Source organism: Falco biarmicus, chromosome 5 (genome assembly GCF_023638135.1).
Source record: "Falco biarmicus isolate bFalBia1 chromosome 5, bFalBia1.pri, whole genome shotgun sequence".
Lineage (NCBI taxonomy): Eukaryota > Metazoa > Chordata > Aves > Falconiformes > Falconidae > Falco > Falco biarmicus.
Window position 1 is genome coordinate 60400208 of NC_079292.1, and position 25690 is coordinate 60425897.

General features: G+C 44.4%; 1 protein-coding gene across 2 annotated transcripts in view; it reads right to left on the bottom strand.

The window, feature by feature from the left end:
• Positions 1-25690, bottom strand: part of ABTB3 (ankyrin repeat and BTB domain containing 3) — a 187663-nt gene that overhangs the window by 41893 nt on the left and 120080 nt on the right. For both annotated transcript variants that reach the window (XM_056341007.1, XM_056341005.1), the window contains exons 4-5: positions 15429-15581; positions 1345-1510 (exon numbers count right to left, since the gene is read on the bottom strand). In XM_056341007.1, coding sequence (XP_056196982.1) covers positions 1345-1510; positions 15429-15581 — 319 coding nt within the window. The remainder of the gene's footprint in view (positions 1-1344; positions 1511-15428; positions 15582-25690) is intronic.

Sequence of the window (25690 nt, forward strand, 5' to 3'; positions counted from 1 at the left end):
CATTTGGCTTTCGGCAAAATAAAAAAAGTACTCTCTTTCAGCCTTGTATTGCTTAGGGCTCTGTCCTACAAGATGTGGGACCCTACAACATGTGGGATCTCACAAGATGTGGGATGTTTGATCCAGCAAAGCATTTAAGCACAAGCTTAACTTTCAAATAAGGATGTAAGCGTACATCCAGGGATAAGCATATGATTAGGTGCTTCGATGAATTAAGCCAGTGTTCCCAGGTTTCAGCCTGGAGGACAGAGGAAATATATTGTGAAAAGTTTCCAGGTTCAGACTAATTTAAAATAATAATAAATTAAAAAATATAATGTATGAACCTTGGAATGAGCAGCCTGATACAATTTTTTTAATTTCAGGAAGTACTGCCCGTAAGTTTTTCTCCAACAAATCCACAATATTGACTCGGTCTGAAGCTACTGAACAGCAACGTAACTCACAATCTTGGAGCAGCTTTCATCTCAGAAGACTAAACACACTAGCAGTTCAGCTCCTGTCCCAAGTGACCACCTCAGGGGTGGCAGCTACCTGCCTCCTGCCAAAGGAGATGCCACAGCTCTGGGAACATGCAGTGACACTTTTACCAGGGGGACCGGAAAATTCAGTGGACTCTAAGAGGAAACTGTAGTATCCACAGCCATCATTTCCCACTGGGAAGGGGGAACCACCTTGGTGAGCATCACAGTCCAACAGACTGCTGCTAGTAGGTAGCTGCAGAGGCAGGCTTATCCCCAGACACAACCACCAGTCTCATGAAGGTGTAACTCCAGGGAAATTAAGGCTTCTCAACTGGTGGATGTTGTCCACAATGACCAGCGGAGGGGTAACACTGCAGAGATACCTTCACCTCTGGAAGGTCAGTTCAAACTGGGCTGAACTCAATTAAAGAGTGCCAGCAATTAATTGTTTCCTGCCAGGGGTGTACGTGAAAAGTGTTGCAGATCCCAAGGCAGTGTTCAGTGTTAGAATGCTCACCACACGAAGCCATGCCCCACACCACTGTTCACGGCACTGCAGCAGTTTTAAGTATTCAGATGAACGCTAAACTCTCTTGGGATCTTCTGGCTTTATTCGACTCAGTTCACTGTTAAGATTTCAGGGGATGCACATGCCCTCGTGCTGAGTTAGTTACCTCAGTACCAACGAATCAATACAGCTCGGAAAGACCAAACTTAACGTAGATGTTCACCTGGCAATGCTTTACCTCAGTGTTAAGTAATGCACATAAAGCATTAAGGTCCTGCCTATGTTTAGGTGAAAGCTGGGGCTTGTTTTCTGTGATAAGCAGACAAAACTCTCACATTTCACAGTCGTTTCTTTACGTTTCTATCTCGTTACCTGTTCACTCATGCTGTTAATCCCATCCGGCCCCAGCAAGGATATGGCTTGTTTAACCAGATCTGTCCGGCCACAGTTGAGCATCCGGAAGCCCAGGTCCTGCTTGAACTTCGCTTCAGTGGCAACTGCATCCAGTTTCCGAGATGCACAAAAACAGTCGTCAATTCTGTGGATGTGAGAAATACACTCCCTCAGAGGACAATCAGAGGACAGGCCTTGCTGTTCCTACAAAAATAATACTTTGCCCTGTCTTTGAAGGATGTAGGTCATGCACATATTCATTCTCCTTTGACCTGCGTGTTTGAGGGAAGTGCTGAATAGGAAATGTTAATGCGAGCTAATGGAGATTGCCCTTGGTCTATCCTTCATGGGACAAGTACATTTTATAAAAAATTGGGCAAAAAAAGCACAGCTTTCACTTGATTTTGTTTCCCTGTTTAAGCAATGCACAATACCAGTCTCACTGCAAGTTTTCTCACTGCACAGTGAGGTTATCTGGTCCCCTCGATCTCTGAAAAGTTTCAGTGGCTTCAGTAAGCTTTGAAATTACATCAAATGGATGTATAATCATTGTCAATACAACAAAGAAAATAATGTCACTCCTAACACCTTTAAGGATCTTCCCAGCACAGCCCAGTACAGTAACAGGGAAGCCTTTTCTGCGAGTTGCAGAATCCCAGACTGGCTGAGGTTGGAAGGGACCTCCGGAGGTCATCTGGTCCTCCAACTCCCCTGCTCAAGCAGGGCCACCTGTAGATCAGTGCACCATATATATGATCAGGGAGAAGGCAGACTTGCCAGCTAATCTTGGCAAAACACCACAAATCCTTGCTGGCTGCGTCTAACAGACGAGATGTCATTCTTTTAAGGTCTTACTCAAAAGATCTCCAAACTGTAAACTGCTCAAGATACCCATTTCAAACGGAAGAAGGGCTGGAGTTATTTAGCAAGATGTGAATCTAAAGCTCTAGAGAAAGCCACGCAATTCAAGTCTGATGTTTATCCAACTTTGTTTCATCTTATTAAAAGACAGATTTGCTTTTCTTTCATGCTGAGGAGTGTCTGGGGCAGAGGGTGGAGTCCAAATCCACAGTGCTTTTGGTGTGAACTTGGATAAAGGACTGTTTGGAAAAACATCACTTTCATTCTCCAAGAATGCTAGGTCAGAAAACGAGGGGCTACTACGAATGAACACCAAAATGAAGATCAAAAGTGAAAAAGTGAAACATACATCAAATACTTGTTTTCTATTTCGTATGTAAAAAAATGCAGGAAACCAAAAGAAAAATATAAACAGCACATCATTATCATTTAAATTTCTTCTTCAAAGTGCTTTATCAGAGCTTTAAAAATATATAACACTGCTTAATATTTAACAGCAATATGCAACAAATATGCTGTTTATATAAAAGCAGTGGTATGCAGCAATAGCTACTCTTTCAACAGAGGAAGGAAAGTGAGATGAAAAACACAAAGTATTTTGATCAAAGCTTCTGCAGGACTTAGTACTGAAACTGGCATCTGTGCTCAAAGCTTGCTCTCTGCTGTGCTGGGCCACGACCAGTCTGAAAGACAACAGATAGTCTGTTGATGTTCATACTATGTGCTCAGTTTGGGATTTGACTGCTAAAGAGTTGATGTCCTAAGAATGCAAACAAGGTATGCTTGGAGTATCATTACTCAGGGGAACAAGGATGACACTTCATCACAACAGCATGCTGCAAGATTAATAATACACAACACTCGGTTACAACAAATACACCATAACAGCAGTAACAGATTCTGCACCAGTAATATGCCAGAATATTAAAAACCACAGAGATTAAGAAAGCAATGCATAGCAAGAGTTTTCTGCAGTAGTTTCTGAGCAAGTTTAAGGAAAAAGCAAAACCAGCACAGATACTGAGGGCTGAGCTCAATGACACCAAGATCCACAGGAGCAATTGCAGCTTAACACATTCACACTGTACGGCACATTTCTGACACAAGAGCTACAGCAACATTTGGTACTTGTTACCCTCATAGCATGAGATTCTAGAGATCATCTGTGCCCTCCTTTAATGTATGGCAAAGATAAAGCATGCTCAGAAGTTAGGTGGTGGGGGTTTTGGTTCATGGAGAGAGAGTCTGGACCTCCCAGCTGCAGCTGGCCATTTCCAGATGACTCTGGGCTGAAAAAGGTGGTTCCTCAGCAAAGTGCAGCTATGGAAGGATCTAGACATCCTCTGAGGACTGCAGAGTTGTCTGCCACTATGAATCACTGCCTGTATTAAGTCACTGCTTCATCATTTGTACTGAGGTATGTAACACCGATCTGAATAAAATGGGTCAAACTCGGTGCTGGCAGGAACAGGCAGAGCTCCACTGACGTCAGCCCAGCTCCGCGCATGCAAAATGATAGTTGATGATCTCCTCTTTAAAAATAAACAGCCAGATTTTGACCTGGGTTGCACACCCACACAAGGGAGGAAGGAGGAACAAGGACCTATCTCACCTATCCTGTATGGGCTGCCCAGATCTCTACTCTGGCACAGATTCAGAAATTACTTACTTCTCCATAAGTAACTCCACCATGATGGCTCTGGTCCCCTAAAAGCACATCAGTGCTGCTATAGCCAAGGAAGCTCATTAATTACAGCTGATATTGGCTATCAGCAAATCAGTACTTCTCAGTCAGCTAGGGGGATAAGTGTCTTGCTCCAAGGGCTCCGGGATGCCACAGCTGCACAAACACTGTAACAATAACAGGGATGCAGGGGAGCACCTGGGCTGCACGGCTGCTGGGACACCAGCAGTGATGAAATGCGATCTAGACCAAGTACCACAAAGCAATAAACCACAACTTAGTACCACTAGCAGTGGTCCATTGCCCAAAAAGGACCCATCATGAGTGAGTTACAGCCCTGATTTATGGGACATAGCAAAGGAAGCTATACGGCAAAATCTGACAAAGATCATTGCCGGTGCCACCACTGTCATATGTTGACTAATAAAATGGATCGTGATCAAACTGGGGAGTTTAATAAAACACAAGCATGATGCAAGGGAAAGGAATGGATGATGCTTCAGAAGAGAAAACATAGCAATGTCTCAAAAAGTCAGAGAGATGAATGAGTAAAGGAAAAGGAGATTTAACACATACAGATAAAAAGCAGTGAAGAGACAGATCAAAAGTGATCAGGAACTACAAGTACAAAATAGGAGAGCACAGCCTCACTTTTAACATTGGAGAAAGCCAACTGAGAAGGCAGTACAGCAGACAGACCAAGCAGTCATGTTTCAAAATGAAAACTGAAAAATAAAAAAAAACCCAACCCCCAAATCCATCAAAAATCAACCCTAAGCCACCACGTCACTGCATTTGCTCCACAAGTCCTCCTTCATACCATTAATTGCATAATGTTGATTCCAAAAGAGCAGAGGGCCTCTGCTCCGTATTACACTGTGTAAAGGAGTGCTGCTCCACCACGGACACCATCCAAAATCACACATATTAAAGGATGCAAGACAGAAACAGGAGGATGGGAATAGGCACCCAGGCTTGACTCATTCAAGACTTCTTAACTTTGGACTGCAACAAATACACTGACAAGCTGTCAAGAGGTGGGAAAGGGATGGGAAGAAGCTTGAAAAATAAGGTTGACGAATGGTTAAGTCAGCTAAATATATAGGGTCACTTTTTAGAGTTGTGAAACTGTGCCTGCAAAGCAAGGGAAGCCAGTGTAAGCACAGACAGAGCTGGAAACCTCCCCAGCTGCACAGGTCACAGCCCTTTTGCCAAAGTCTTTGTGATCTTTCCAAGCACACAGGAGGCTGTCACTGGCCCAACTGTGGGATGTCCCCTCCAAGGCCACCTTGGTTCGTTGGCAGATTCTGCCAGCTGCCAGTGTTCACACAGGTTGTCCTTTCCTGAACACCTCACCCTGCAGAAAAGGTACTTTTTCATCAAAGGGACAGGGCAGGCTGATGGTAGAAGCAGAAGACCATAGGGGACCAACGCTCTTCCCTCCCTCTTCTCCCTAGGGACAGTCTCGGGATGGCAGGACTTCACCACCCCAGATGTTGGCTGGGTCAGGTGAACTTTCAGGTCCCCCAGAGGCGACACATTGACAAAGGCAGGACTGACCAGCATCCTTTGAGGGTGATGTCCTCTCTCAACAGACTGAGCCTATTTTAGATTTCCCTGTTCAGCAACCTGTGGAGCTGGATAGGCTCCTTGGCACAACCGCTGCTGTACACATGCTCCCACTTTCAGAGCTGAGAAATAACATGCCTGAATTAATAACATACACTGACCACAGTCCTTGTGCTCAACAGCAAATCTGCCCCTTTGATTGAGGCGTTCAATCACTCAGCCTGTAAGCTCCCTAACTGGTCCCTCCCTACCTTGAATCAAGCAAACAATTGCTTCTAGAAGTAAAAGGAAAAATAGAAATAGGTGAACTCTTCCTGCTTTTGTATCTGTAGCAAAGTTGTGACTGCATTTTTTAACTTACAATGTAATACAATTTTCTCCAAGTCTTCTTTTAATTCCTCACAGATATTGCTTCCACAGCAGTTATCTTCAAGATCATTAGTGTTGCCACTGCACATAATTAAACTTACTTTGCCTTTATATGGGAATGCCATGGTAACATTAACTATTTGCGAATGGTCACTGTCAAATGCTGCACGGTGACCATGACAATCATACTCTGAAATACTCAACCCTCTGCAAGGAATCAAAGATAATCTTCTTCATTTATAATGGCTCCTAGCAGTACAGCACATTATTTTTATCTTTTCCCAAACCCACATTACAAAAATATAATGCAGCATGTCTACAGCAATGGTTTAAATGCAAGTGGTTTGTTGGGGGGGGGTGTTTCATTTTCACTCTGACTGGCAGACAGAGTCTGTGCAGATCTTTAACAAGTTACTCATGGATTGAATGCATTTGGGAAAATGGATCATTCAAAGGCAAAGTGTTTCCATCATAACATAGACACAGCAGCTCTGTTACTACATAGTTTTTTAACTATTTGTTCTTTGGGAGGGGATTATTGCTATAGTCAGTAGTGGACAATTAAAAAGGAAAAAAAACCCCAATGCTCTGTAAAGAAACTCTGTAAAATAGAAGCAGGAATGTCTTAATCACGTTCTAAGCTATACATGCTGGCACAGCATACTAATAGTTGATTTAAAAGAAATGGAGTGCTGACTCCAATGAGCAGCAGCCCAAACGTTCCCCTCCACTGAAATGAACAGATCATCATCCTGATAACTAAGCACCAAACCCTTGTTTGTCCACCCAGGACTTGATCGCCAGCCCTTTCAATTAAAAGAATGATAATCTATTAATTAAGTCCATGTTTTTAGCTCTGTGGAGTTTATTCAGTCTGTCTCTGACCTAAATATGAACGAGGTCTTGAGTCAGAAATTATAGTTCAGCTGGTTGGAAGTCTGGAAGAAGTCATATTTTTGCCAGCAATATACATACATTTGCAATGCTGAATTTCTTGGGGTCAGGGATCACAGTTTTGATCTGGGTATGCACAGCCCATAGCACAACAGGGTCCTGTTTCTTGCCTGGGGCTCTTCAGTGAGACTACAGACACAAACGGCAATAACAGGAGCGGCAGACAATTTGACTTAAATTTGTGAGCACTCTTTTTTTTTTTTTTTTTTTTTTAACGCGGTGCTTTAAAAGGGACTATAATTCTGATATTAATAGGACTCCAATATAAATACTATATTGAGACAATTATTTGCATTTTCAGTTTTAGAGAGGGAAACATAAGCACAGACATGTTGATCAAAGTAATGAAGAACACTACTTTTTAATACAGACATTAAGTATCTCCATTTACTTTAATCAGGAGCCAAATTAAGACAAGAAAATAAAAATACTACAGATATTTATTAGCCAACTTCTTATTCTTGTCAAAGGCCTGAGAATAAATTGGTTACAGATACTGGAAAATAAATGTAAAAAGTGGTGTGACTATCAAATCAAGACTCAAAATCTGTATTTCAAAACACTCTTTATATTACATTCCCATGTACATAAGCCAGGAACCATGTTCAGACATATTCTGACTTCAGATTTTGAACAAGGCCAACATATCATAGGAGAATTTGGGTCAGCTTCATCTTTCATATAAATAGGTAGCACAAGTATTCACTTAGGAGTGGAAGACAGTATGTTATCTGTATCCTGATTATTATATTCAGGAATGTGTATAGAGACAGAGCATATGAAACAGTAATGAACTTGCTTGCAATGGGAAAAACCCAGGAAGCTGGATCCTAAAGCCCATAAAAATACAAGTGTGTTCTGCCCGAAAAGTGAAGGAGAACATGAGGACAAGGTCCTCCACTTCAGTATTTTTTTTTATTACTGTTGTCTTCAAGCAGCCAGTTGGCAGGAGAAGTTGAGATTCACCTCAGGAAACCCGTGCTCTACCTTTTAAGTAATAAAATCTCCTTCATCCACTGGCACCATCTGCCCCAAGAGACTGCTGGATTTTGTCAAGTAGCTTGTTTGCTACTGCTCGCTGGTTTGCCATTTTGTGTCTAATTATGGCAATAGCCATGGCTGATGTTAAAGGAGTAGTGAAAATTTGTGGGAAGAACAAGGACATTCAAGGAGCCAGGCAAACACCAACCATCTCCACTTAAAAGTGGCTGTATGTAATTAAATAGCAGAATTTCTTAGTGATTTTTTACTCTCTCCCTCTCCAGAAACTCGGCCCCTTACACAGCACATTTTAAGAGAGAGCAAAGAGCAGTGGAAATATTTTTCTGCCTTCAAATCTCTATTTATTAAAGTCTATTTATATTTTCATGCTCTAGCACAGGCACAGGATTTCCATAAATAAAACATTAAATGCAACTCTTCCTCTTTCACTTTCAAGTTAGAATTGCATGTGCGGTATGGTATTACGATGACATGGCAAATGGTACAGACTGCTCTGAAAGAACAAAATAACACATCTGCCCTTTATGTTGCTGTACTTTTCCCTTTCCACAGTTTTAAGAAAACTCTCTAGAATGACCCAAGGATGCTCGCATGCTAAATAAGCTACACTCTTGAGGTTGATAATCCTATTTTCCTAGACTGCCTTCTTTTAAAAGGATGGTCCCTGACAGAAAAGCAGATTTAGGTATTCTCAGGCCAAGCCTAACTGGAAATTAGGACTTTTTTTCAATTAAAGACAAGTTTTCAAAGGCAGGCATTGCATTTGCCCAGAGACCTTTCTGAATCAGAGCTGTAAATGCAACTGGGAGCCCTGGCTACGGCTGCAATGGGGCAGTGGCTGCTGAAGCATATGGGGCTGGAGGGTTAATAAACCCAGTCCTACGCTGCAGCAAGGCTCAGATCCATCTACGCTTTCAGTTTGAACTTATGACTTGTTAACATTCACATATTCCTGTGTCCACACTGCCCTTTAAATAGTGTATTTTTCCTTCTGCGGTGTTTACTGTATTTCTAGAGAAGAGTCACACGTTCCCTCAGCACCCACTTTGCTCAGCTGAATGAGTCCCTTTCTTCTAGGCTTCCTTCATAAGAATGTTTTGTCAAAACTCAAACCACCCCAGCCCATTTCTCTCTACTGGGTCCAATGTGAATATTTTCTTGACTCGGACACAGGATTTGTGATTCCACATCACTTCCTACCACTTTCATGTACAGAGGCACCAATATTTTCCTCTTCCTACTGGAAATACTTCTCCCAATGCATCTTCAAAATGCATTTGGTTTGGGTTTTTTTTATGGCTGGGGAAAAATCCACTTTTGTGGTTTACAGCCATTCTGAGATGAAACACTGCTCTACAGTCTTTACCACCACCTTTCCAATACTCGGCTCCCAATATATATATCTTATGCTGCATATATAGTGTATATGTTACATATACACTGCACTATGATTTTTTCCAATTCATTTCCGCGTGTTTGCCTTCCATTTGTGGAAAATTGCATTTCATCCCATTTCTTTTGTCCCAGCCCTCAAGGTCATCCACTTTTTCCTGGATGATTTCCCAAACTTCCTCTGTCAGGACAATGCCTCTCAGCACCATGGCATCAGCAAATTTTAACTTCATGAGCACACTGCTAAGATTTGTGCCAAAACCCTTTCTGAAAATTAAAAAATACCGGTTCTTATGAGTGAGAGCTGAAGATCTCTGCTTGTAACCCTATCACAGCCAATGCAGCCCTTGCTACCTCTCTCGTGAAGCCAGCCCCTGCTCACTTTCCAATTCCCTTACTAACCCCATCTTCTCCATCCTAACTAATAGCTCCCTGCATGGACTGCATCAAATTGTTCACTCAAGTCCAAACAGATGAAATCTACTGAATTTCCTTGGGGTAGAAAATCAGTTATCTTATCAAAAAGTTATTGGATTAGTCTGGCAAGATCTATCTTTAGAAAATCTGTGTCACATTTTATCCCATTTTTCCCTTGACAACATGTCTTTAATCAGTCTTTGCCTGAAAAAACATTCAAAGGCCTTGCACTAACAGCCTGGAATTTTCCTTGGATCATTTTTCATCCTTTTCAAACATTGGGCATTACTATTATTAATCCTTAGAGATATGGCACTACTCCAGGCTTTGTTAAAAATATTTCCCTCTGACCCTCTGATTTTGTGAGGCAGCTCTTTCTCATCGCTGGGATAGAGGTTATTGGCTCACCTCAATTTGAGTGCATTAAGCTGCACAGTTTGCTCTCCTTTTGATTATTGTTTTTCCATTTTCATAACCTTGTTGCTATTATTTGGTTTTCCTTTTTCCCCCAGGGTTTTCTTCCCAAAAACAAAGGCAAAGTATTCACTTAAGTTCTTGGGTGATGGCCTCTGCTGGCACTGATGCGCACCTCTCACAGGTGCCTCTTCAAGGCCAGCACCTGCAGACACCAATTTCACCTCTGCATCCCAGGAAGAGATGAGCAAAGCGTGCATGCCCATGGTCACAGGCAGAGCTAAGACCCAGACTCACGGCCAGGCAAAGAAGAAAAGGGATATTTGCTGCATTCGCTATACACGAGCCCAGCACCACCAGGGAACCCAGCCATAACTCCACAATGCTGCTGAGGTGTATGAGCAAGTGATTAAAGGGGACCACGTTATGGCTCTCCATCTGTGCACAGGCACAAGCCCTGTCACACCAGCTCCTGCTCTCACCAGCTCTGCCCCGACCAGCAGCAATGCTACCACCTCCAACTAAACCTGACCGAAACGTAAGCAGGGGCTCTGACTGCACCAGTGGGGTTGGCATGCAAGCCCCACTGCCTAGCTCTGTCCTCCAGCGTCCCCCCAACAACCAGCGATTGCAAACAAGGGACTGTGACGCTTCTCACGGGCACTCTGTACCAGAGCCTGAGGGGTCTCCACAGGTTGTACGTCAATGCAGGATGAAGCAAGAGGAAGACAGACCCCTGTGGGACTCCACCTGCGAGGAGCCTGGCAGCAAAAATGCCATTTCCCGTTGCTGCCCTTTGGGTACAGCTGCCAAAAAGGACTTCAGAACTCTACAGAATTGTCCCAGGCTCCTTGTGCCACAGTGTGGCACATGCCTCCGTGTGTGGCTGTGGTGGACAGTAATGAATACCACAGGGAGCAACCTCAGTCTGCACCATACAAGAGAAAGGCACAAGCCTTTTCACCTATGGATAAGAAGAAACCACTCCTCAAGATGAGTGAACTCTGCTTCTTCTTCAAATCCCAGCCAGGAACTTTGCAGCCTACTAGGCAAGGGCACAGGGGACACTGACAGCCTCACAGGCAAATGCTTCTGGGACATCTTGGTGCCATGGGAGACACATCTGGTGTTCCTCTTCATTCAGACACCAGGAAGGTCCCTTGACATAGGCTAGGTCAGCAACCCCGCTGGGCATTTCTTCCCCAGCCAAGTGGGGATCAGATGTCCAGCTGGGATGTTTGGGGTTCAGGAGCCAGAATCCCACCCTCAGACAGTGCAAGCTGGAATCTGCGGATATGCCTCTTCCTGCATCACTGGAAGTACCACGACTGAAGATGCTGCCCAGCTGATTCCCTTCAGCAGAGCACGGAGCCCTTCTCAGGGGGAAGGGGGCTGCTTTCCGAGCCCAGAAACATCTGAGAAAAGTGGATTTCCCAGAGAAACCGGATAGGGGATGACTTGGAATCAGAGGTCTGAGGTAATGCTGAGGGCATAAAAAAAATGCTTCAAATGACACATGGGAATCACCCTTTGTAGAGGGGAATTGCACTCACATCTCCAAGACTGTGGATTTTTCTTCAATTTTTGCTGATTCTGGATATGAGAATGAACATGCGTGCACACAAACTAGACTATATCCCTCCTTAATGACTGACTGACCAGAATACAGACCTTTATCCAGTCAGGTGCAGAAGTGACCAGGTAACAACAGTCCCCCACATGACAACACCACCTCTCGGGTCAGTTTGTTCTGGCATCTTTACGTCCTCCAGGATTGCCATAATATACTGCAACTAGAAATGAAGCCACTGACCCTGATAAAAAGCACGGCAGTCTTTGTGCTGAGCCATACAGGATGCTTCTCCCTTGCTCTATTTCCCTGCCATCAGCCTCTAGTCCCCAGATATAGTCATCCATTAGCAATCCTCCCCACCATGTCTAACACACTGGTTGTTTTTTGTTTTTTTTTTTAAACAAACTTCCCACAGAATGGAGGAAGGAAAGACATGCAAAGAGCTTCTTGCGTTTAGGCGGGGCAAGGGGAAAGGTACCCCTTGCAGATGTGATGATGATGAGCAGCCAAAACAATGCATCTGTTTGCAGCCAGCCAGACCCAGTGCAGACTGAGAAGTGATACATACTACTTTATTGCAGCAGAAAGGGAGGTCGACACAGTTTTTACCATCATGCTCCTTTTTGGCAACAAATTACCTTAATCCCTGATGCCTTCATCAGTAAAAGGTCTGGAGCAGAGTGCAGAGCACCCACCGTCACCAGATTCAGGCCAGCAGAGAGCTTCCTTGCACACAGTTCTCTACTGACTACATCCAGCTGCTTCAGGCGGCCCAACAGAGCCTGGGTACAGGCAAGGCTTTATTTAAGTCTGGTCTCCCAGTATGACAAAGAATATTGTGGACACAACTCGGGCTTCCACCTCCGCTAGCTGCTGGGCATCCAGAAGTCAACTCATCTGTGAAACCTACCTTCTTGCAAAAGGTGGAGACAACTGGTCTGTCTAAAGCTTCCGCCCCTGGGGGAAGGTGAACATTTATATCCCTGCTTATCTCCCAAGGCTGGGGAAAGGGAAGAAACTTTCTGGCATGTCTGCTGCTGTAAAATGAAAAGAGATCAGGAAGGAGACAGGCAGCTCCTGCCTGATTGCAGCTTCCCTCACTCCTCTACCCAGAGCAAGAGCGGCCCCCCTTTCAGGAGATGAAAATATTGCACGAAATTACGGTGATGGATTTTTAAAAAAGGATCAGAGGAGGGAAGAAAGAGCGGAAGTATTGGAATGAAAGGCAGAAAGAATGCAGGGATGATTTACAAAGCCACATATTGGGAACCTCACTGCTGAAGTATGTGATTGTGCTGTGAAGTGTCACAAGAATCTGCTGGGAGACCTCCATGCTGTAGTTCAGATAAGAAATTGAACATTTGGTTTTTATCTGAACTGATCCTGAACTCCATAGCCTTTGAGATCCTGCCAATCTCTCCCTCTCCTTCTCCCTGTATGCATGGCTTTCAGCGTGCAAGCTGATTTTGTTTTGTGAGTTTGCAATGACAGGTTGTGAATCAACACCACAGAATGATGCAATTTCACATGGGACCATGGGAACTTTTGGGTTCAGGTCTCTATATTACAGGTACTAAAGACAGCTAAGAAAAGCCTAGCAATTTAACCAGTTTCAAGGTAATGCTTATTAAGCCGCTTCTATAAAAGTCACAATATATATCAAGCTAACTGCATTTAAAATCCTCCAGCTGTCATCCATCACACAGCTTATTTGAAAAGCCATCCCCTGGCAAAGTTGTTGTATTTTCTCTCCTCCCCCCGTAGGGGGAATTTATGGAATTGATGCTTGCTGAGGAGTTGATAGCTGGAAACACTCCTTCCCTAACGAAATGCCTAGATAGTAGGCATGAAAGGCTGGCGCTTGCCTTAGTGGAAATGGTAAGTGCTGAGGGTCTGCACTGAATACAAATAAAAAATTACAAGTGCAAAGTTTCAAATTAACATCCTGATCTCTTACATTATTCTTCAGAAAAGGTTGGTCCTTCCTTTGATCTCAGGATTTCAGGCAGCCGGGGTCTTATTTGCAGCTACGCAAAGAACCTGCTGCACTAACTGGCAGAAGGCACAGACCTTAAAATAAAGCCCAAAGTATGCAGGCACTCCTTTGCAGACCTCTGCAGAACTCACAACAGAGTGAGACTGTCATCTTGGGACATCAGTGTGTGAATCAGGCCATTGTCAAATAAGGGCACATAGTGAAGCCTGGCCACTTTAAAATCCAGATTTTTGTCTCAGGAATGATTTCTCTTTTCATTCCCAACTGATTAATTCCAGGCAACACTCTTCAGGCTCATTCCCACTTTAAGACAAGCAGGACAACAGCAACCACTTCTATTTTTTATTAAATGAATTCTTGATGGCAACTTTAAACGAAGTGCTGATTTGTTCCTCATAATTAATAAATTTTTTTGCAGCGTAATAAAACTATCCTCAACTTCAAATGCTTTTGAAACTCCTGGAAAATTGTCATGGCATCACATATACACACACACACACTTGGACAAAATACAACTTTAAGAATGGTATATTGTGTTTTTTAATCCACAGATATTTAACTGTATCTACCTTAATTTTTAAGATAGAGGCTGTAGAGTAGAAACATTATTGCCTTATTTGCAATCCTATCTAAATACTGGAATAGGTATCAAATTAATTGTGCCTTTTCAAAACCAAGTCCTAGGTCTTCAGAAAGTGTGTAGTACCTGTAAGTCCTGACATTTCAGTAGGGACACAGAACGCTGCACTTCTGGAAACAAGGGCCAAGATGATCACACGAAAGGAAAGCAATTAAAGCCAAGATTTGAAATCTGAAACGCTCAAGATTTTGCCTTTGAAATTCAACATATTTCTTCAATTAAATATTGAAAAGCAGGGACTATAAAAAGCCTATGCAAGTATTATACTCTCTGGTGAAAGAGCATGTCAAGGCCAGAGTCAACACAAGGCAGCTGCTCCGATGCAGCTTGTCACAGCTAATCATGTAGATCACCCCTCTGCTTTCTGTGTTGCAAGAAAGAATGCACGTACTGCTGTATGAAAAGGCAGACTGCTGAAAATTGGGGTTTATGTACAGATTTGTGAAGAAATAGCAGTGAGCAATTTCTACTTTGGCAGGTTCAGAGTGCCTTTTCATATAAAAAATCAAAACTAAATATATTTTTGACTCTAGAACAGCCCTAAATCATGCTTTTATACATGTACGTAATAATAAGGCAAAACAGACACTAAAAACATATCCTGACAATGAATACTTTAAGACTTCATTAGAAAACCAAAAGGTCATATCTGATACATGAAAAAGTCAAATTATCTAGGCTGACATTTACAACTACTTTGAACCGACATTAGCATGACAAATACAATTTTACTGCAAGAGGTAGTCTTACCTATAAGTTTAAATGGCCCTTTAAGCATTAATGCTGAAAACAAAGCCATGAAAAAATATCTGCAGCCCTGCCAATTACATTCCCGTATTTTATAGCAAAGCAACGTGAAGCAGACAATTAGCAGAATTTCAGTCCCTCATTAGCAAGCAGAACCTTGTAAGTAAGAGAAAAAACCAAACAACCACTATACAAGCTCTGACGAACAGATTACAGACTTGATCCAGCTGTGAGATATTCAGGCACCCATTACCATGCAACCAGCTTAGCCACGGATGTGAGCAAATACCAGGAGCCGATTTTGCAACACACACAGTGACAAGCCTGAGCATCCATGCACCTCTCAAGGCAATAACACAGTCCCTCTGCCTGCTGGCTTGCTTGCTGTCACTAGGAAAGAGACACACGTTTATCACAAAGCAGCCGATTTTTTTGGTGGACTTACTTTAATTGTCGAGGTTCGCAGTCAACTCCCGGCAGTAAGAGCCTCGCTGCCTGCCGTACGTCATCGCTGTCCACCGAGAAACTGCGACGGTGCCCCGCGTGAGCCACGGCAACTCGTATCCACTCCATCAGGGGAGGCAGTACAATGAACGGCCTGGGAAAGCACAGAGACATGAATGCTACAGTGCACTAGCATCAAAATAACAGGTAGAGAGAGCGAGAGAGCAGGGGGGTGCGTGTGTGTGTATGGATGTGAGAATATATATATATACGGAGAGAGAGAAGGGTGCAAGCAAAACGAAAGCATGGGAGAGCAAACCAGCTCAGCAAATTTCAAGCAGCTCTAAATCAAGATGTCTCGCCCTGTCTGTGGAGCAGGATTATTTGAAAAGTGAGATTTATGAGCCATGCTCATTTACAGGGCTTCTGCGAGGTCAGTGCACCTGCCTGGCTAGCCCTCCCACCACCCCATCCTTTGCACAGTGTATCCCAAAAAGAGGGCAAAACCCTGGCACAGGACCGTGTCCTGCTCTGGCTCATGCTCCAGGTACACACCCCGGCCACGGGAGAGGGGATGCCCCCACGCCAAGATGCCAGGGATAGAGAGGTGATGCCCAAGGAAGTCTCCAGGATCTCCTATTGATGCCATGCGCACCTCGCACTGAAAGCACGGACCTTTGCAACTGATCCTGCTGTGCCAGTGTCAGAAATCAGACTGTTTTGTTTCACTTTTAGCGCTATCAAGCCACTACACCTTCAGGTACCAACTGTTGTGTCACCTGAGCAAAAATACACAAAACCACCCCCTAGAGTGGATAGTGGGACTCAGCCACAGCCCCAACTTGAGCAAAGTGTGGACACTATCAGACATGGTCCTTCACTCCACAAGACCTGGGCAGTCCCACGTCCTAAAAAGAGCTGCCCAAGCCTTAGATGAAGCACACAGCATTGTTTGCCTTGTCTATGCTAAAAATTATTTGGGGACCAAGAGAAAAATGCCAAACCTTAAATGAGAACCAGAGACTTAAGTCCCAGTTTGGAGATAAAAATAAAATATCTGCAGCTGAACACCTTGGAAGGATGCTGCCTGTTAAATCAAGGTGGACAACATCCCCAGACCAACTCAGGCTGCAGCAACTGCTCTCCTGTCCTCAGCAGGTTTTTGTGTCTGCTTCATCACCTAGCTGGGGTGTCCAAAATGGGTGTCTCTTCCACAGCTGTAAACAGAAGACAAAGTCTGTGTGGGGAAGGGATGAAGAAGGGTAGAAGAAAACCCTCTTCATAACAATATACTATAAAATTCTAAAAATTGTAGAATTGTTAAAAAATAATAATTGTGTCCAAGAGCTACTTGAAAACTATGCTGGAAGTCCTGTGTTTAGACAGGACTGCTTAAAAGTATTTAGACACATTGACTGTTTCATCCTCACTGTAAAGACTGTAGCTGAGAGATGTTAACAGAGACTGCTATAACATTAAAAAAAACCCCAAAACACACAAACAACAAAAAAAAAAGATACAAAACCTTTAAATTACTACTGTCCTCAAGGAATGCCTGTAATTAATATGCTCTTAACTTCTTAGCCTGAACCTTCTTTTGTCTCATTTCCTATGTGGCTCCCTTTCCCCTCTTCTTTAATTGTGTATTCCCTCCGTTTATTAGCTCAGTACATCATTCTAATACTGGTGATGTTCCTACTAGTGCAGCATCATCCCCTACTTTTGCTCCCTTCCCTTCTCCCACTCCTTTTTATTCAATATTGCTTTCCCTTACTTGCTTTTCCTTCTGTGGTCCCTTTTCATAGAGAAGGAAGAAAAAAAAGCCAAACACCCAGAATCTGGATTAGGTGCCCAGTGGGGCACCTAATTTACATTTTAAGTACATAACTTTACTCCAAAAGGATATACCCTGAAAAAATGTAGTTAAGATGATGTTGATTCTGGAATATCCTTCTCCTATTTATAGCTTTTTATGCCATTTATTTCTCTTTTGAAGACTTGACTTTACATAGCTCTGATATTAATATTCTTGAAGAGGGATGAGATATTTCAAAAGCGCAAAGGACAGAGAAGCCCTGAGGCCACTAACTTTCCCTAGGACGCTGGGTTCCCAAATCTCACGGGTGCTTAAATGAATAACCTCTTTTTGAAATATGACATCTTTGGCTGACTTGCCACTTTCATCATTATTCTATTCAAACACATCACCATCACCTCAAGACCAGGCTGCATTTGTTTCCAAGGCTTTTCGCTCTCCCCAGACCTGCTGAAGCAATATAAGGAGGCAGATAAGGACAGAACATCATCTCCCACGGCTCTGGTGAAATGATTTCCATAACCCAGCTCATTTGCCATGATGGCAGCAGCAGTCAGAGGAGGAAGAGGGGAGAAGCAGGGGTGTATCTGCTCCTGGAAGGTGACCTGCTTCCCAGTCACCTGCGACATGTGTCATCAGAGCAGAAGGGACCTTCTCTCAGGGCACTAAGTAGCTGGGGACAAGTGATCGGTGGGAGTTGTTTTCATCACTTGCTGAGCAAACAGTGGAAAGGGAGCTGCAAATCACACCCGAAGTGTAAAAATGCATGTAGTTACCCACAAAACTTGGTGCTAGGAAAACAATTAAAGGGAAACTCAGTTCTAGGTTATGGTTTGCGTGAGCAAACGCAATCTGGATCAGAGAAATTAAGATAGGCTTGTATGGACAGAGCCTTCCTATAACATCCACTGGGCAAACAGAAAAGCAGAGCGCCGCAGCTGAACAGGGGACTTTGGGGTTCACACTTTATCTTCCTCTTGTGCAGGTCAAAACCTCAACCAGCACAAAATCTGCACCACCACGGCACAGAGCAGAGCAAATAAAATTATTTACAGGAACTATGGTAATTGCAATACAAAATTGCATTTTTTTTTCTTTCCTGGTCTGGCGAACTGCAACAGAGAAATAGAAATGAATGTGGCTATTTGGTGCAATAAATCCCAAAAGGGAAGATAATCGGTGTTCCGTGGAAGCAGAAGGATTTTCTCCAAAGGCTAATTACAGTCCGTACAAGAGGACATGGAGTTGGCTGAGAGTACATTACATTCCTTTTTCCAAGGCAAAAAAAATCATCACTGCATATCTGAGCACGTCAGTGAACTTGTATTTTGAGAAGAGAACCAAATATGGCTGAGTGCAATAGGTTAAAAATACCCTTCAAGAGCCTATACACCACGTGAGGATGATTTTTTTTTTAAATACTGTTTGTGTGCCAAAGTAGAAAGAGGAACATGAAGTTATAGGGGTGTGACAACCCACAAGACAATGTGACATCAATAAGAAACATTTCACTTTACAAACTACACCGTGTGAAAATGGGTTAGAAGAATGCATCATGGCACTGGTGTGTACATTGATTTACCTCTGGTACAAGGGCAGGTAACAAACAGGAGAGTTCAGTACTTTTGTGTTTCCAGAGCAGACACACAGCAGGTAAGTCACCTAGTTACATGCTTTGGAAGCACACACCTTAGCTAAATTAATCTAACCATGGTAGGACCGTGCTGCTGGGCTTCACTGCCTGAAGGATATGGAAAGTCAAGAGCAGCTCAACTGCTGCAGAAGCACCTTACTGAGATGCGAGTCAGCAAGTGCTCTGTCATCCTCCTCCAGCCCATCTCTGTACCTATGCTTAACTTCAGGCATGTGCTCCCAGCCTCTTTAATTCGCTGTGATTCAAAGCTAAGCATGAGCTTAAGTAATGTCCCAAAAAAAGATCGTCTTTGTCACAGGCTCATATTTTCCTGCGCTGTCATCGAAGGGGAAAAACATGCCGGACCAAGATGCAGGGAGCGGTCTCTGCACAGAGCAATCCCCATCCCACAGAAAAGAGCTGGGACAGGGAGGGAAGGGATGGGGAAGGCTAACAAAAAGCAGATCCCAAAGTGCTGGACCTTTCTGGGCACTGTCCCCCCAGGCTTCAGGCAAGGGGACAGCCAGATCCCCTTGGAGCATGCCCTCCCCAGGTCCCTACTTCAACAACAAAGGGAATTATAAATGCCCCACAAACCCTCACATTCCTGGTTCCTCTCTCCACACAGCATCCCTCCCTGTTCCCTCCTGCCATGCAGCACCTCTCTACATCTATTTTGGGACAGTTTGGGGACCCACATGCTCCTTTGCCTTGCAGACATCTGCAGGCAATACCCAGCTGGCACCCCTCCACAAGGAATAACCACTTGCCTTCCTCTCCCATCCCAGCTATCAGATGTCCATCTCCACATCATCCTCAGACATGGCAGCTCCCCACCGGCACCCACTCACGCCTATCCCCAGCACCCTCCTTCCAGACTGGGGCCAACAACCCCCCCATGCCCAACTGGAGGTCAAACCTATCTCATTTTTTGCAGGGCTGGTGTCTCTGGGGCTCTTCCAAGTTACAAAACGGCTCATCGGAAAGCAGGTATCATTGGGGGGAGGGATGGGGGGAATGGGACGGACACACATGACACCTAAACATAACGCATAACCCACTCCAATCAAGCTTAACCACATGAGGGATTGCCTAAAACCTGCGCTCCTCCAAAGATACAAGCAGCAGAACTGGGCTGCCCACCATTCCATGCTTGGCCTGCTGGCACACAGAGATATTAGAAGTCCCATCATGCATATGCAACAGCTCAGGCTTTTTCATCATCGTTGTTGTTATTATTATCCTCAGCAGCAGCAGCACTATACCTGTATACAAACAGGAGGAACAGTGAGCTGCAAAAGCATGAAAAATATGCACTATAAAATGCAACAGGATGCTTTGTTATTTTCGCGTGTGTCTGTGAGGAGTGCAATGAAGCTCCTTTCTGGACACTGCCTGCTGTGATGCTGGAGTCACAAAGCACTAGGGTCAGCACTCCAAGAAATCCCAGCTCCCAAGAACACCTTGCTGTTCCCAGTAACCCCGGGCCCTGGATTTTCCCTGTCCCTACCACCTCTGCAGGGTGCAGGTTCCCTGTTGCTCACTGACTGTGGCTTCACGGTCCACCTTGCTGCCCCGTCCTTCAAGGGCTGGGCCACCACGCACACCCACCCTCTTCTCCTTGATTTCCCAGCACCTTAAGCAGTTCTTCCTCTCCTCAGTCGCTCCCTCTGCCTTGCAGAGTAACCCACCCTTTTGGCAGGACCCCCTGCACGAAAGCAGTGTCCTGCCTTACTCTCTCCCAGTCTCCACTATGGAGGTGACCCCTTCCGAGCTCCCCTGGGACAGGTGACTCCCTAACAATTTTTGCCAGGCAACGAGAATCCCAAACGAGGGACTACCTGTCACCTTCTCCAGCATACAGCCTTCAACTGCCTTCCTGATGGCACACTCCTCACCAGGCTCAGTCCTCCTCCACTGCTGTGGCTCACAAACCCCGGACAGGCCACCAAGCCCTTGTTCACAGCAGAGCCTGCAGTGTGCTCCAGGACCAGGAGCTCATCAACTGCGCACAAGAGATTTCCCCAAATAATCACAGTGCTCAAAGAAAATAATCATCATTTCAAGTGCAGCCTCTCTGTTTCCAGGGGTACTTCACATTCCTTTTCAGATGCTGAGCCTTGCCCTGCCATGCACACACACTCATGGCATATATTAAATCAACCACCACGGAGAGGACTGGCTCCATGGTCTGCATCACAACGGGAATGGGACAAATACCCAAGGGCTAATCCTGTTCAGATGTGAATTCTCACAGGTGCCTCATGTTGTCCCTTCCTCAGTTTCACCAGCTCTGAGTGGACACAGCTGTATAGACCAGACCTTCCTTTAACTTAAGCACCTTATCTATGGTTGAATTATTAGAATTGCTTTGGATGACTTCTGTTTGCCGGGTCCTTTAGCTACTGAAGAGGATGCTGTTGTGATAGGCATTGAGTTTCTTCACTTACTCCAGCCAAGGAGTGGTGACTGCAAACCTTTGTGGCAATGGCAGCCAAAGTGCTACAGGCAGGTCACTGCTGTTTAAAATTGCAAAAGCAATCCAGTAAGAGTTAGCGGTGCTTCTGAGAAGCATAAGGCTACACTTTTACAAGAAAAAGCCTATCTAGACAAAGGTAGGGAGATGTTTTTGCTTGTAGGTAAGAGTCAGAAACTAATATTATGAAAAGATCTATCCATTTATTTAGTTTGTTGTTTATGTTTTCATGGGTGGTTTTTAAAGAAAATCCCAATATAAGAATTGAAAATTCTCAGTTCTGACAGTTTTCATTTTAGAACGTATGATGAAACCATATACACAACGCTAGTTTTTAAGTGTTATTGGAGGACAGAAAAGCATGTTTTTTCCAATGTTTAGCATACATTTCAGATGGGTTTCTGGGCTGCAAACCTCATATTTTATATTTACACCATAAGCTACTTGTCTTCAGATACAGCAAATACTTCCTGATGTCTTCAAAAAGCTGCCAGTTGCGATCCTGTCCAGGGACCCAGCAGCTCTGACTGATGCACCATGCAAGTCCATGCAGCTATCCCAAACTAGGCAGCTCCTCCACCACAACAGAAGCCCAGCTAAGGGTGACCCATGTAGCCAACCTCTGAAAAATCCAATTCCGCATTTTGTTCAGGCTGAAGGATCAAATCTTGCTTTCACACAAGCCTCAGTGAGACCTGCCTTGGTGGAGGGACTGTTAACCCTTATGCTTTCATGTGCCAAGACATTCGTGCTCCAGAGTCTGCACAATGGTATCTGCAAGTTACAGTTTTTGAACTCGCATCCAGCATTTGAATGTGCCATCCTGTTGCCTCTCCTGTGTTAAAAACATTAATGGTGCAACAGAGTCCAAGTGATGACTCTGCCAGCAAACACAATGGGGAAATACTTCACAGGCAGTTTTGACATCAGATTTGACACGACTGGCTGTGGTATAAATCCCTGAAGAGATGCCAGCACTGAGAGTGCGGTGTGGAATGGCTCAGGTAATGTGCTTGTTCTCACAGTGCTGCATGCAATTTTCTCTTGAAAAAAATCCTACAGCCACCCCATGGACAGTGTTAAGTCTAGCTTAATAAATTAGATGTAGAATACAGCCCCAGCCCAGCAAGGATGTACTGTCAGACAGCCAAGCTATGAATATGCCTGAACCATTTCTTGTAACATGTGCCATCTCATGTCGCTGCCAATACTGTTTCTGAAGGGATTATTTTAAAGTGGAAAGTCTGACTTCTAGGATGCAAATCTAGAGGATTTGTGTAAGGATGGATCTGGCATTTCTTTTCAGTGGTTCCCAGTCAAATGAACCCTGGTGTTAACTTTGAGTTCAGCAAGGCCATGGTTTTACCACGTGAAGTTTTCAAGTAAATAGTGGATAAAAATATATAGGGTTATATGGGCTTATGCCATACAGGCACATCAAGCGTGTGCAATCCCGTCTTCAGATAGAAATTTGCAAGGAAGGTTCATGCAGGTTTCATAGCAGGACTCCCACATGCCCAGTGCTAGCACTTGTTCTCCTTCAGCATTCCCTGTCACTCCCTCCACTCTCTGCTGCCTTTGCTGGAGACTGTCATACCCGTGGAGTTTGTGCCACATAGTAATTTAAATCAAGGACACATTTCCCTAGTTATCTTCTTACTGAAGTTGTTCTACGGATACAATCTGTGCTACAGACATGGCTGTACCCATTACGGAGGTGCTTTGAAAGAGTTAAAGTTATTTTATAGCAGCAGAACACTCCTCTCAATAAGGGGGCCGCATCACATTAATTAGACACATACACTGATAACTATCCAAAGCATGAAACAAAATTCAGATGATAACCCAACCCCTTTCTATTAATCACAAATGACTACAGGCTACAAATGGCACGTGTGTGCATGTGCAGGGGACAGGTATATTTGTGTGTGTGTGTGTCCACATGCATGTGCAAGGCAGGCAGAAAAATAAGAAGCAAGCAATAGCCCATGGGAGTTTCCTAAGGAACTGCTCCACATACAGGGAAAAGTAGTGAAGGAAAAGTGAAAAGAAGGTTAAAACCAGACACGTATCCATCAACTCAATTAAGACTCGAGGGGAAAAGCTAAAGGCTGCCAGGTGGTACAGGGAGTTAATGCTCCTCCAAGGCGGAGTGGCAGAGGAAGTGCTGGAGAAGGAGCTTCGCTGCCTGTGAGCAGAATTAATGGGTGGTTCTGGACCGGCTGGGCTGCCGAGCTGCTGCTTCTCAATGAGTTGTTAATGGGGAACATGGAGAGTGAGGAAGTAATGAGGACTTTGTCAATACAGCTGTGGATAAAAGTGGGTAAGGAACCACTTAAGGAAAAAACCATCACACAAATCTGCAACTACTGATTCTGTGCTTTCCGGTGCTTGAGAAATTACTTGCAATAATTTTGGAAGTGTTATAGAGAGACTGAGAAGCAAAACACAACCACGGGACAGATCCTTTTATTAAACCAAAAGCAGAAAGCAAGCAAGAAATCTTGGCAACATTACCCTCATCTACAATTCCTTCTTTTTTTTTTTTTTTTTTTTTTTTTAAATTCCCAGGAAAGCAAAAGAATGAACAAACCTAAATAATCCATAGCCACCCACAAGTGCAGGTACTGGAGGAACACTGCTTCTCCAGGTAATACCTGGCATAAGACAAATGTCTCCATCACATGCCAGCTGGGTGCAATAGGGAAGGGGGAGCCCACAAACAGGTCCATCCCACACACTCCCTGTACCTCCATGCCTGCCAAAATAGCTGTCTGCAGCCCCACAAACAGGTCCAAACCCCCTCCTGTACCTCTGCACCTGCCAAAACAGCTGTCTACATGGTACCTGGGGACATCACATAACCCACCTCAGCAGGACTGGCTTGTGTTGGTGCCAGCAACATAGCCAAAAAATCAGAAAGTTTCTTCCAAAGTGACCAGATTGAAAGAAGAATATGAATTTGGGGTGGGAGGGGATCACATATCCATCTCACAGTTGGGTTTGTTGGAATTTAGGAAGAAGGGAATCTTTTCCAGGTTTTCTGAGCAATCCTGGCTACTCTCCATCTCCTCCCCACCCCATGAAAGCAGCTCCCACCCCCCCACCCAGCAGGAGCATTGCTGTATAATCATCTTTCCCTTTTATTTTATGTAAAGACAAACCCTATAAAAAACACACCACATTGTCATTTCTTTACCTCCATGAAGAGCAAACACAGAGAAATGCTCCCTAGAAACAAAGCACTGGATTTATTCAAAGGTAAACATCCCATTTTACGTGTCCCCCAAGACTCTGAGGGAGGTACTGCTTTCTGTGCTGGCAAGTGCTAAGCCAGGCAGGACTGCCATTGTACCGGCTTCCCTCCCACATCCAGCCTCTGCAGAAGGACATGCAGAGCCTTTGCAGCTCCCTAACTCAACCTGGCTCAGAGCTGAAATCCAGGTGGGCTGGAGATGGATGGGAAGGATGCAAGCAGCTCTCAAGGGGCCACCAAGCACTGCAAGCACTGGGGGAGCTCTCTGGCCACATCCCACAACCCTCTCCACCCTGTGTATGCACAGTCAGGGAGGAGGCGGCCAAGACAGTAGCCAAGTTGGCTTCACGTTAGCCAAGGACAACCCCTTTTCCATGGAAAAGGTGCCTACAGCCAGATCCATGCAGTCCTGGCTTCTCTGCACCAGCAGAGGTACAAAGAGGCCAAGGATGGGGAAAGATGCCTGGATCTCCTTGCTTCTTTATGGGCTTCTTCCAACATAAAAGCAATTGCCGCAGCTGGAGAAGGACAGAGGGAATATGGTACGTAGATATGGCACAAAGCTTGCAGATATTCTGCATATAAAAATGTCATGTTTAACAAACCCACTCCCCTGCAATGCTAAAAACCCGATCGTGGAAACCAAAACCACAGAAATAAGTCATGGACCACAAAGCATGCTTCCATGTGAAAAAAAGATGGGAAATAGGGAGGAATGCTCCTCAGAGCCCTCAAGAGAAGTCAGCTTCACCAGTCTCCTTTCTGAGCCGCACAGGATGGTTATATACAGCTGGTGAAACTCCAGAGTACAACCCCATGGAAATATCCGGGCTCACGCCTAACCCTGCATCGCTCCCACTCCAGCGCTAAGTACTAATGCATGTTTGATTAAGCAACAGGAGGAGTATCTGCTCCTTCCAAAAGTGACCACAAGCTCTTGGCAATAACACCGAGTACTTGCTCTGGCCCTAACCGCACACCGCAGTTGTTAAATTGCCTTGCCAAAGGAAGACATCTTGCCAGACGGAGTATTCAAAATAAAGTGAAGAACAATTGCTTTAAATAATCAGCATTTCAAGTGC